The sequence below is a fragment of the Artemia sp. Qi Xiang Cuo genome, chromosome 2 (assembly GCF_049724085.1).
Source record: "Artemia sp. Qi Xiang Cuo chromosome 2, ASM4972408v1, whole genome shotgun sequence".
In the NCBI taxonomy this organism is placed as follows: Eukaryota; Metazoa; Arthropoda; class Branchiopoda; order Anostraca; family Artemiidae; genus Artemia; species Artemia sp. Qi Xiang Cuo.
Genome location: NC_142795.1, coordinates 86094377 through 86106876, shown reverse-complemented (window position 1 = coordinate 86106876; position 12500 = coordinate 86094377). Strand labels below are relative to the sequence as shown.

General features: G+C 32.1%; 1 protein-coding gene across 2 annotated transcripts in view; it reads right to left on the bottom strand.

The window, feature by feature from the left end:
• Positions 1 to 7241: 7241 nt before the first annotated feature.
• The window catches only part of LOC148955738 (uncharacterized), a 109685-nt gene continuing 104426 nt past the window's right edge, over positions 7242 to 12500 (bottom strand). Inside the window, exon 7 of one of the 2 annotated variants that reach the window (XM_089103929.1) lies at positions 7242 to 9338. In XM_089103929.1, coding sequence (XP_088960055.1) covers positions 9115 to 9338 — 224 coding nt within the window. In that variant the 3' untranslated portion in view covers positions 7242 to 9114. The remainder of the gene's footprint in view (positions 9339 to 12500) is intronic. The other variant, XM_089103955.1, reaches the window with a different exon arrangement.

Here is a 12500-nt window from a genome sequence, read left to right as displayed (position 1 = left end):
CCTGATCCTGAGTGGCCTTCTCAGTTTATTTTACGTTTTGCTGGGTGATAAACATAATAATCTTGAATTTGCCAGAGCTAAATAGTTTCTTTAACTTGAAATATGACTTTTGTCTTAAAGATGGAATTCAAGGGTAGGAAAATCCAAAAGGAGATGGGGCCCCAATATAAACCCGTCGTAGGAGAATCAAATTAAACACTAAGGTTCTTAGGCTTGTTACACGTTGTAGACAATCCATTTCCATTTTCCGTCCCTGATATGATTACGAATATGCTTACTTTCAGGATAGCGATTGCAGTCCACTATTCTGATTCGCGTAGCATGTCAGTCTTGCTATTCGGGACTGCATGGCACCGGAACCATCAGTCCAAGAAACTAGACCAAAAGTCTCAAATTTGAGGCACCAGTCTTATGATTTCTTCGTTAATTTGGGTAAATAACCATACCTTTCCTTACTTGTCTCTGCTACTCCTTTATATTTTTTCAATGCTGCCTTGCTTTCAGATAAAATGAAATGCTGCCTTGCTTTCAGGTAGATTTTTATAGATACACTAGCCTGTTTCGATTGTAGGTTTAGCCACTTGTGCCTTAGAATACTCGCATAAGCGAACTACTACAGAACTAGGCATAAGCAAAAGATGGAACGTCTAGAAGGAAGTACCTAATTGAATAAACATAATTGCTCCACAGGTGTTTTTTTTTGTTTTTTTTTACATCTATGCTGGTAAGTCAATTTAAAATATTAATAGGTAATTGCATATTAAAGGGTAGATAATAAGGTAAGCAATCCCTGGTTAATTTATTTATATAGAACAGGCTTATAGAACAGAACCAAGAAGAAGAATATATATATATATATATATATATATATATATATATATATATATATATATATATATATATATATATATATATATATATATATATATATATATATATCATTTGATTCCCAATTCCCTGCTCTTTCCAAATATAAAAATAACTACCATTGCAATTTCGTCTCAGCACCCTATACGTAGTCGTAGGTTATATAAAACGCTTTGCTTATTTTGCTTGTTGGTTGGATTTTTGTGCTTATTTCTCGTCAGCAAATGGTTCAAAATTAAAATAAAACCAAATTCATAGGAAATAATTAACAAAATCAGTAATATTTGTAAGTAGCCTAGATTTATATCTGGTCCCATTAGGGGGGAAGGATTTGGCTGGGACACTATTGCAATGGCAGTGATTATCTGATTTGAAAAGAGTATTGAATGGGGACTCAAATTGTAAATTTCTTCTTTTTTCTATCTGATTTCAGTCCTACACCATAAATTGACCCAGTCTAGTTTATCCCCTCTTCTGAACTAAACACTATAATAATAAAATTCGTATTTTACTAAATTGTTTTTTTTAATGATTTTCAGATTTACTTATAGTTTAACCGCATCTTAGAATTGGTCAGAATGCCAAAGACCACACCCATTCAGAGGCCTACGACATCATTTTGTCTAGTGTATTTTTTAGCTCGTTTTGTGATTTTGAAAAAAAAGCTAGTCTTCCAGATTTGGTTTCGTCTACAGGTTTTTCCAAGTCTTCACCTGAGTTATGAGATTTGCTGCGATTTTGCTTTAGAAGAATTAATCTCCTACGTTGAGACGAGTATATCCTATTGAGAGGGGACATCCTGAAGCACAGATTTATAGATTTTGCCGGTATTTGAACGTAGCTATAATTTATTCTTTCGGTTGTACTTGTAGAGTACCCTCTATAGGAATTATCTCCAAGTGTGTCAGCTTAAGATGGCGCTTGAGTAATATCGACTCAGAGAGAGTCCACATATAAGGTGTCTTTAGGAGTGTATCAATCTCTTACGTTGAGACGAGTATATCCTATTGAGAGGAGATATCCTGAAGTACAGATTCATAGATTTTGCCGGTATTTGAACGTAGCTATAATTTATTCTTTCGGTTGTACCTGTAGAGTACTCTGCATACGAATTATCTCCAAGTGTGATAGCCTAAGATGGGGCTTGAGTAATATCGACTCAGAGAGAGTCCACATATAACATGTCTTTAGGACTGTATTCTTTAGGCTATAAGAAAATAGTTTAGAAGTCATAATCTATATAGATTATTTCACAGTAGGAGTGGAGTTGAAGCCTCAGTTATTACTGCTGGCCTCGTCCAGTCTTCTTAATAATATACAATTTACTTGATGGTTTTAAAATGGCCTCCTCTTATATTTGCCATATATATATTTTAATTTGTACTAACATTATAACATTAAAATATATTAACATTAAGATATATTAACATTAAAATATATTAACGTTAATATATTAACCATATATATATTAACATTGCACTATATTTGTATAGAATACCAGCTTGGTGTAAGACTTTGTTTAGGTTGTGATGAAAAAAAAAAAAAAAAAAAAAAAAAAAAAAAAAAAAAAAAAAACACAAATCTAGCTGATTCAGGATTTATAATTACTATTTTTTTAGATAAGATAGGGTCAAAAGAGTGGTTTAGTTTCAGTAATGGATTTGAATGTATGTATGTATGTATTTCCAAAAAAAGCCATCGGGCCATAGGAAAAAAAACAGAACATAAACATAACAAAACCAACAAAAACACAGATAAATAAAAAAAAAATGTACTTATACATGAATCTTCAAGAAAATATTTATAAAGAGATACATTTTTCATGTATCAACCCTTCATCAACATACTTAGCCAAATTCCTTAATGTCATTTTAACTCGTGATCCTAACATCCCTTCCACCCAAAATATATTAAATTGGAAATAGCGCACAGAGAATTTTTTTTTATTGGAAAATGGAGGAGGCTACTTTAGTTCTTCTATAGCTTGTTATATCAAGAACAAGCTAAACCTATATGATGTAGTTTGCAATAACAGTGTCCGCATCTTACTCACCATTTTAGTCTTCACTAATTTTTCATACTATACAAAGCCACGACATTCCTGAATATGACTGCATGTTTATTGTTAGAAAGGATATTGGAAGTGCTGGAGATGGGGGACACACAGAATATGTTTTTTCCCACAGAGCACCGGAGCTTTCGCTAGCTCTGATAGCATGATCGATAAAACTTCGATAAAATGACTACATGCGTGTTTTAGCTCGGTTTCATCTATTCAAAACTGAAATACTTTTAAGATTGAGCTTGCTTTTATTTGATATCAAAATAATACATAATCAAATCAAAAGAACATAAAATAATGGACTTTCATAGACTTCCATCTCAACTTAAGCATGTAAATTCTTAATAGTCAAAGTTGGGGAGATAATAGGGTAATACATAGCTCTTTAGACGAGTAAAAATGTCAATTAATTATTTATACATATTACTATTGAAAAAAGACCAAAATTGCTAAATTTCATCAAAATTTGTTTTTTTTTTAAAAAGACCAAAATAGCTAAATTTCATCGAAATTTGTTATTTTTTTTTAAAAAAAAAACAAAATAGATAAATTTCATCAAAATTTGGTCTTTTTTTGAAAAAAGACCAAAACAGCTAAATTTCATCAAAATTTGGTCTTTTTTTGAAAAAAGACCAAAACAGCTGAATTTCATCAAAATTTGGTCTTTTTTTTGAAAAAAGACCAAAATACCTCTCAGCAATCAAATGATAGTAAAATTGTCGTCTTACGCTAAAAACGAGAAACTTCAGAAAAATTTGCACTGCTTACCAAAAATTTGGATTGAAATATACTCCTTAATAATTTTCTTAAAGTCTAATTTTAGAAAAGAAATGCTTAGAATGTACGCAGTCATGGGCGTAGGCAGCATTAGGCAGCATATTGTCTAGGGGGGGGGGCAGTCGATAGTGTGATGGAGTTTTATCAACTGCTTTTTCCAAACCATCTGCTTTTCAGTCATATCTAATGTAAATTTGAAGGTCTAGGGGGGGCAGCTGCCCCCCTCCCTCCCTACACCCATGTACGCAGTCTAGGTAAAGATTGCTAAAGTTTCCCAAGGGTAACGGACTGGAAATAAGACGCTCTCCTCAGTAAATCCAAAGACACTGTGTGAATGTCACCAAAGTTTTCAAATTATCTGCAGTATCTTGGGAACAGCTTAGAGGTGGGGTCGATTTGAAACTTTCAAATCTGGACTTTGAATCTGGACTTTCAAAATTTAGACTAGGAAGGAAAATTAAAAGACATCCAGGTCTTCAAAATAGCCTATCAGCGATATCTCAGGAGCAGCTTGAAGGTGAGTTGAAATTTTCAGGTACTGTTTGGAAAAGAAAAGGAGAGGGTGGAGCAATGGGCTTTTGTGTTGTGGTGAGGGGGAATGGTCAAAACTATTTTAGACCCTCTCTGATCCATCAAAAGGTTTTACACTATACACTCCTACGGAAGTTATAATCTATGTACAAAAGACACTATATGTTGCCAAGTTATCAAATGAGCATGTCTGCAATACCACAGAAAAATCTTGAGGTATTAAATTGAAACTTTCAGTGAGTGTTGAGGGGGCAGAGGCAATTGAAATCGAATTATGGCTCAAGGTAACAGGGCAGAGAACCAGTCTCAAAGGTCATCAAAAGGCGATACGTAACCCAATAGTTAACTTATAAACTGTTTTTGAAAATACATCGTTTGCATTATAATTTACATGTGCCCGTCGTGAAAGTTAGTGATATTCAGACCAATGTATTTTAATATATTTGTGTATTTTTTTTTCAAGTTAACTATTGGGTTACGTATCGCCTTTTGATGACCTTTGAGACTGGTTCTCTGCCCTGTTACCTTGAGCCATAATTCGATTTCAATTGCCTCTGCCCCCTCAACACTCACTGAAAGTTTCAATGTAATACCTCAAGAGGGTAGAGTTAACCCAATAGTTAACTTGAAAAAAATACACAAATATATTAAAATACATTGGTCTGAATATCACTAACTTTCACGACGGGCACATGTAAATTATAATGCAAACGATGTATTTTCAAAAACAGTTTATAATTCTCACCATCATCTATAGCCTACATAATTTTCATATTCACGGAAATACGACCCGTTCAGAGGACAGTTCTACCAATCCACATAAAAATAATGGAGGAAACTCGTCGTTGGTTTTGGCTTTGATGCACCAATCATCTGGTCAAAGAGTGCCCAATATGTTTTAATGTCCTCTTATGCCATTGAATATGGAGAATGTTCTCTACTATATGTTAAACTAAACCTATAAATTGGCTTCTAATGATCAAGTTAGCTCCTAGAAACTATTTGTTGTTTGATGGGGAAATACTCCTTGTTCTTTTTTTTAAATCCTGATTTTTTGGGAATCTTTCTAACTGCGTAAGGTTAAGAGTCAGTCAGATGATATTACGCTAAATATTAAAAACAAAATGTCAAGAATTGTTTAGTGTTTATTAGCAAAACGGTTTTTATCTGTTTTTAAATAAGCCCGAGTTTCAGATACATTCTTCTGACTCTGTAACACTCAGAATCAATCAGATGTTTGGTACTACAAAAATTATTAATGTTTAATGGCAGTACATATTTTTGTTATTTTTTTTACAGTCCTGATTTTTAGGAAAGGCCATTCAGACCCTACCAAGGTAAGATTCAATCAAATGATTTGGCGTTAAAGACAAAATAAAACTGTCAATAATTGTTTACGGGTTATGGCAAAATATATGGTTTATTGGTCCTTTTTTTTACTAGTTCGTGTTTTTTATTAGAATTATTTTTAGGGAACGCCTGTAAAGTTATGAGTAAATTAAATTTTGGTCCTTTTTTTTTTACTAGTTCGCGTTTTTTTTTTTATTAAAAGTGATTTTTAGGGAATGCCTGTAAAGTTATGAGTAAATTGGATAATTTGACGGTAAAGACAAAAAAGGTCAAAAATTATTTAGCGTTTATGACAAGATAAATTTTGGTCCTTTTTTTATAGTTCGTGTTTTTTTTTTATTAAAAGTGATTTTTAGGAAACGCATGTAAAGTTATGAGTAAATTAGATGATTGGACCGTAAGGACAAACAAAAAGGTCAAAAATCTTTTAGTGTTTATGACAAGATAGATTTTGGTCCCTTTTTTTTTACTAGTTCGTGTTTTTTATCAGAAGTGATTTTTAGGGAACGCCTGTAAAGTAATGAGTGAATTAGATGATTTGACGGTAAAGACAAAAAAAAGGTCAAAAATTATTTAGTGTTTACGACAAGATAAATTTTGATCCATTTTTTTTTAATAGTTCGTGTTTTTTACCTGAAGTGATTTTTAGGGAACGCCTGTAAAGCTATGTGCAAATTAGATGATTTGACGGTAAAGACAAAAAAAAGGTAAAAAATTGTTTAGTGTTTATGACAAGATAAATTTCGGTCCTTTTTTTTACTACTTCGTGTTTGTTATTAGAAGGGATTTTTAGGGAACACCTGTAAAGTTATGAGAAAATTAGATGATTTGACGAGAAGGAAAAAAAGGTCAAAAATTAATTAGTGTTTATGATAAGATAAAATTTTGACCGTGTCTTAAAAATAATTCTAATATCTAGGGTATGTTTTTTTTACCCTACAAAGCTAAGAGTTATTCAAATGATTTGACAACAGTTACTAAAAAAAAAACAGAAAATTATCTAGTGGTTCCTGGCAAACCATGTTTTTGTCCTTTATTTTCATTTATTTATCGTGATTTTTTAGGAAACATCATTTTAATGAGTCAAATTCTTTGACACTAAATAATATAAAAATAAAGCTAAAAAAATCAGATTGGCATCTGAAAGGCTCATATATTGAATACAAATTCCATTTCAAGATTGCGCTGATTTTATTTTCACGAGAGAAATGGACACACTTTAAAGTACACAGCACATGTTATAGCTCCTGTTATGACCTCCTTCTATAATCTGAACAAGAGTGTAGCCAGAACTATTTCTAAGGGGAGAGAAGTCGTACTAAAAAGAATTTTGGGACAAAGATTTACATACAAACTTTTCTTATATAATTATATATACTCACATATGTCCTTTTATTCTATAATTATGAACATTCACATATGTTCTTTTCTTCTTTAGTTATACATATTCGAATATGTTCTTTTTTTCTTATATTCACATATTTCCTTTTCCTATATAATTATATAGATTCACATAAGTTCTTTTCGTCTATAATTATATATATATATATATATATATATATATATATATATATATATATATATATATATATATATATATACATATATATATATATATATTGACATATATTCTTTTTCTTCTTCTTTTTTTGTATAGTTTAATTTCAGTATAGTCTTCTGTTAAAGGTATTTCCTATTTTTTTTTTCATTTTTAATCCCGATGCTATAATCCTCATTACAATCATTAATATCGAGCGTTCTTAAACTTAACGTCCTCGCAACTTCTGAGCTTCAGCGAAGCAGTTTTTACCCTTATCATACGATGGCAAACAGAGCTAATTTTATATCAAGTATTTTATGACGAAAAAATTCGGTGTGTTAGCTGTTTTCTGCTTTTTTTTCAAACAAAAGGAATTTGGGTTTAGCTTATTGATTTTAGTATCGCTAATTAAAACAAAAAGTTTCAAAAAATTTTGATAAGTTCTTAAGATTTATTAAGTTCAGACTCACAGAAAAACACTACTGCTGCTTAATTTTTCTAACTAAGACAATTTTTTACTCAGTGTTTTTCCGTCCTTTTTTGACATTTATGCATGTTGTTTCATTCTTAAAGAAATCTCTTCAAATGAAAAAACAACTTTTGGAGCTTCACTGTTAGTGTCAAAAACAGTTTGGACATTAAACCGTTTTTAGAGGCGAGATACTGTTTCACCAGACTAACTCTTGATTGAGCAAGTCTGATAGACATACTGAATGGACCTGAGACCTTCTGTTCATAAAGATTGACTTTGGCTCAATTAAAATGCAGGATCTGATTTCCTTATTTTTAAGAATTTAGAAGATGGTTAGAATTTACAAGCTGTTTTATCTTCATGTGTCTATTTCTGTTATAAATAATCATACCTTTATAACAGCACTTTAAATTGTAGTTCCATCTGTTTTCCTGTTTGTGTCCTGCTTAATTTTTAATATTTTCCATTTATAGTTTAGAAATACACTCAACTCGAAAAGATAAATTTATAGATTTAGTTCTTGCCATTTCAAGAGATGATTGAATTGTACAAAATGGCCCCATGGCCCCCTAAGGTTCTGTAATTATATATTCAACTCTAAGGTTTAAAAAAAAGATATCCAATTACTTTTAGACAAAAATCAGTTCATTCCAGCTTGTACTAATACTTCAAACACTTTAAAAAACACAATACCTTTCCATTTGTTGATAAAATTAAATTTGTATAAATATATAAACTAACGGACAACTTTTTACATTAAGAAAATGAAGATTCAAGTAAAAATTCCTAAATATTTTGGCTTTACATTAAGAAGCTTTAAAAAAAAAATGACAATAATAACAAATGTTAAACTAGACTGAAAAACTAGATCATGCATGAAAATAACATTAAAAAAAATGGGAAAACGCTACGAAGAAAGAAGAAGCAAAAACCCTCAAAAGAACTCGCAAGTGAACGAGCATAAATTATTCCGTATATGAGTGGTGTTGTCCCCTCCTCAATACCTTGCTCTTTATGCTAAAGTTTGACTTTTTGTTCCAATTATTTAAGACTGAGCAATGAAGCAAAAAGCCCGTTTAATTAGAATAAGAGGCTTTTTAAAAGTACTAAAAAACTTTATCGTGAAGAGCGAGGTATTCAGGTGGGGGCAAACCAACTCATGTACGGTATGTATGTATGTACGGTATGTATGTATGTATGGTATTTACGGTATCGTATGTATGTATATTTTGTTTTATAAAGCACGAGACGCATGTCCTTACTAAAAATTACTGAAACCCTAGACGTTTTTTTTTAGTTTGAATATAGCGTTCTTCCATTTTTTATAATTATTTTCTTGTTTTGTTAGCTCTTTAGACAACACTTTCCCTCTTTTCCTTTGATCAAAGCATGAAATATAAAAAAACATATGAAACAAAAATATTCCTAATTTTTTGCTGCATCAAACAATTTTAACTTTTGTTTATATATTAATATATATTTTCTTTTTATTCAACCTAATACTTCAAAATCAGGCTATATGGCACTTGTATTAGAAGTAGGATATCCTCTTCTTCTTCTATTAGAGAAATGTGACTCAACACCATATTTCCGCGCAAAATAATGGACACTAGTCCTTGGTATAGAATACTTCAAAGCCACTTCTGTAATAGTATGTCCTTCTTGGATTTCAGTCATCGCAGCTTTAATGACATTACTATTATACTTTTGTTTCCTTCGTCTGCAACTTGGTTCACTATCTAAAAATAGAAATGTTGCGGTAATTTTAACAGATAGAGTCAGATAAATTTAACAAGTAATTTTGAATGAATTTTACATCAAACCATTCGAATCCATCTATTTCTATCCTATTTCGGTTTCGAGCAATTTCGAAATCTCCGTTTTCTAACATGATTTATATCCTCTTTCCTGCTTCACAGAAATAATTAAGATTTAAATCTGACCCCAAAAAAGGTCTTGCCTTACCTTCGATATGCTAAATATTCTCCAACTCCTAAGTTAGTCGTAAAAACACGGGCAAAAAGACTGTTTCTCTTAAAAAACTACAAAATATTTATCCGGCTCGTAAAATGAGTTGTAGGTAGTTCCCACTTTATTATCATGAATTTTCCATTTCATTGGAGTTATAGCTGATAAAATTGTTCTTTTATTGTTAAAACGTCAAATAAAAAGGTCACGCGTTCTCACTAAAAAATAAAATAAAAAATTAACAAAGATGATTGTTAACGATGATTGTTAACGAACTTTCCATAAAACAAAACAATTTTGAAGGTGTTGATTCTAAGTATAAGATTCAATAAATCTGAGCTGTAAACAGCATTTGTAAGTTTGCTAATCTAAAAAACAATTAGGGACTGGGCTTGCATTTTCAATTTTAAACTAATGGGGATTTTTGGCATTTATTTTGAAGTTTTAAATATGTTTCATCAGATTGTTGGCAGCAATTTTCTGGTTAGTCGATATTCCTTTTCGCGCATCGGAAAAAAAATGTGGTTAGAAAATATTAGAACAGTAGAACCAAGTCTTTAGTCAATCTAATTGTAGAAAAGAAAAATATGCACAACATAGCCAATTAAAAAAAAAGCAATTGAAGTTTGGAGCAACTAACTTGCATGAAAAATGATGGCAAATACTATGCTTCGAGTAAGGGTTGGTAAAAAAAAAGGGTATGAAGACGCCCCTGATTGACACAGTAGTGGCTTTAACCCATAACCTATTTTTACAGTAAGTGTGGCAATGTACCACGATTTAAAAGAGCTGATCTAACAAATAAGTTTATAAATTTTTACGTCTTCTGTGCTAATATATCATATTAGATGTGTAAAAAATTTATGGCAATTTGGTCACCTTCAAATTTTGATTTTCTTTTTAAAATGTAAACAATTTTTTTAAGAACTTTACTTTTGGATAAGATTAAAAAAAAGCTTTTCGATGATAATAAAGAGCGAAGTTGAAACTGGAAGCGAACAAAAATCTTTATTTCACAGCCTATACAACACTTATCTCCAAAACTAGCTCAAATCAACTGACTACTGATATTTCCCTATATTAGTAGAATTAAAAAAAAATATATTTTCGGTGGAACCTGAGTTTACTTGAGTTTTTTAAAAGGAAATTTTGTATGGCAAAAGCTATAGGTGTCATGGCCAGTGAAAGAGTTTTGAGAGCCTTATAAATTTGTCTTTTATTTTCTGTAGACTGAAAATCTTTATTTCACAGCCTATACAACATTTATCTCCAAAACTAGCTCAAATCAACTGACTACTGATATTTCCCTATATTAGTAGAATTTAAAAAAAAATATATTTTCGGTGGAACCTGAGTTTACTTGAGTTTTTTAAAAGGAAATTTTGTATGGCAAAAGCTATAGGTGCCATGGCCAGTGAAAGACTTTTCTGAGCCTTATAAATTTATCTTTTATTTTCTGTAGACTGTTAGAGGACTTTTCTGCTTCTAAAACAGCATACTTTTATTTTCTGGAAGTATTTCCTCGACGTACTTCTCGAATGAATCGAGAAGCAATTCTCGACTATATTTAACTAGCATTTTTATTTCATTTGCGCCATCTCCTCCGGAGTTTCTTCCTCACAAAATAGTCTTTTTGCATACATGGTTGACGGTTCAAAGAAATATACCACAAAACTAATGCAATTAAAATATATGGAAATATGCAAGCTGCCTCCTTAGCTGTATGAATCATTATGCCTTTAAGACACTTAATGTGCTGAACCCATTTAATTTTATAAACTTTAGTATGTCAACTTAGCACTGCATGCTATCACCTGTTGTGTCAATTAATGCTAGATGGCAGTGAAATTTTTGAAATGGCAGTAGAACCCTATCAGGAGGTCCCAGGACTCACCCCTGCTGCCACCTACAATTTAGTTTAATACTGACATTACCACGTGGTTTATGGTTTTTGTCAGTGAGAATTTGAAAAAACAGGAATTTTGTCACATTTATGAATGTTTTCATGGATGGATATGTGTGTTGTTCGATTTATTTGATGTTTTTCTCGGATGTCAACATCAAATTATGGATGTTTTATGGTTTTTGTCAGTGAGAATTTGAAAAACAGGAATTTGTCACATTTATGGATGTCAACAGCAATTCAAGTCTGTTTTATGGTTTTCTCAGTGAGAATTTGAAAAAACAGGGACTTTCTCACTGAGAAAACCATAAACCACGTGGTGCTGTCACGAGTCAGAACACCTGTGCTGTCGACCTCAATTCACCTATCGTGAATCAATAATTCCCCTTAGAAACAAAAAATTAATTTACCCTTTCTTGACAGATCAATCAATCAATGACATCATCTGTCAGACTTTAAAAATTTCCGGCTAGAAACATTTCTCCAGGAATAGATCCAAATCATTAATGTCTTTGCCTCAGGAACAACTCTTTTGGTCGAACTCCAAAGGTTATTAATAACCACAGGCCATGGAAACAATTAGGCAAGAAACATCTTAGCGATGAATTGTTTTAGCGCCCGAAAAGGTTTCATATTAATTTGAAATGCGTTAGCGCAGAGATGCCAATAACAAAGGAACACGCTGACTTTACGTTTAGGGATTATTTGGGCGAAACCGTTTTAGACAGGTTATGGAACTATTTCGGCGAAAAAGATAGAGACATTTTAAAAGAAGATTTTTGAAGAGATTTTGGAAGAGGTTTTGAGTGTGGTCGTTATGATACACAAGTTTCATTTGAACAGTGTTGTGAGGTCCTCTAACCCAACCCCAAAGGGTTCCAATCCTCCTACCCCAACCCCAAAGGACGCCCCCGGTCCGCAAAGCCCTCCCAACGCCCAAAGGCCCTCCCCCGGTCCCCCAATGTCCCCCCGGCCCCCAAATGTCCTCCCGGACCCTCAAAGGCCCCCCCAAGCTCCCAAAGGGCCACAA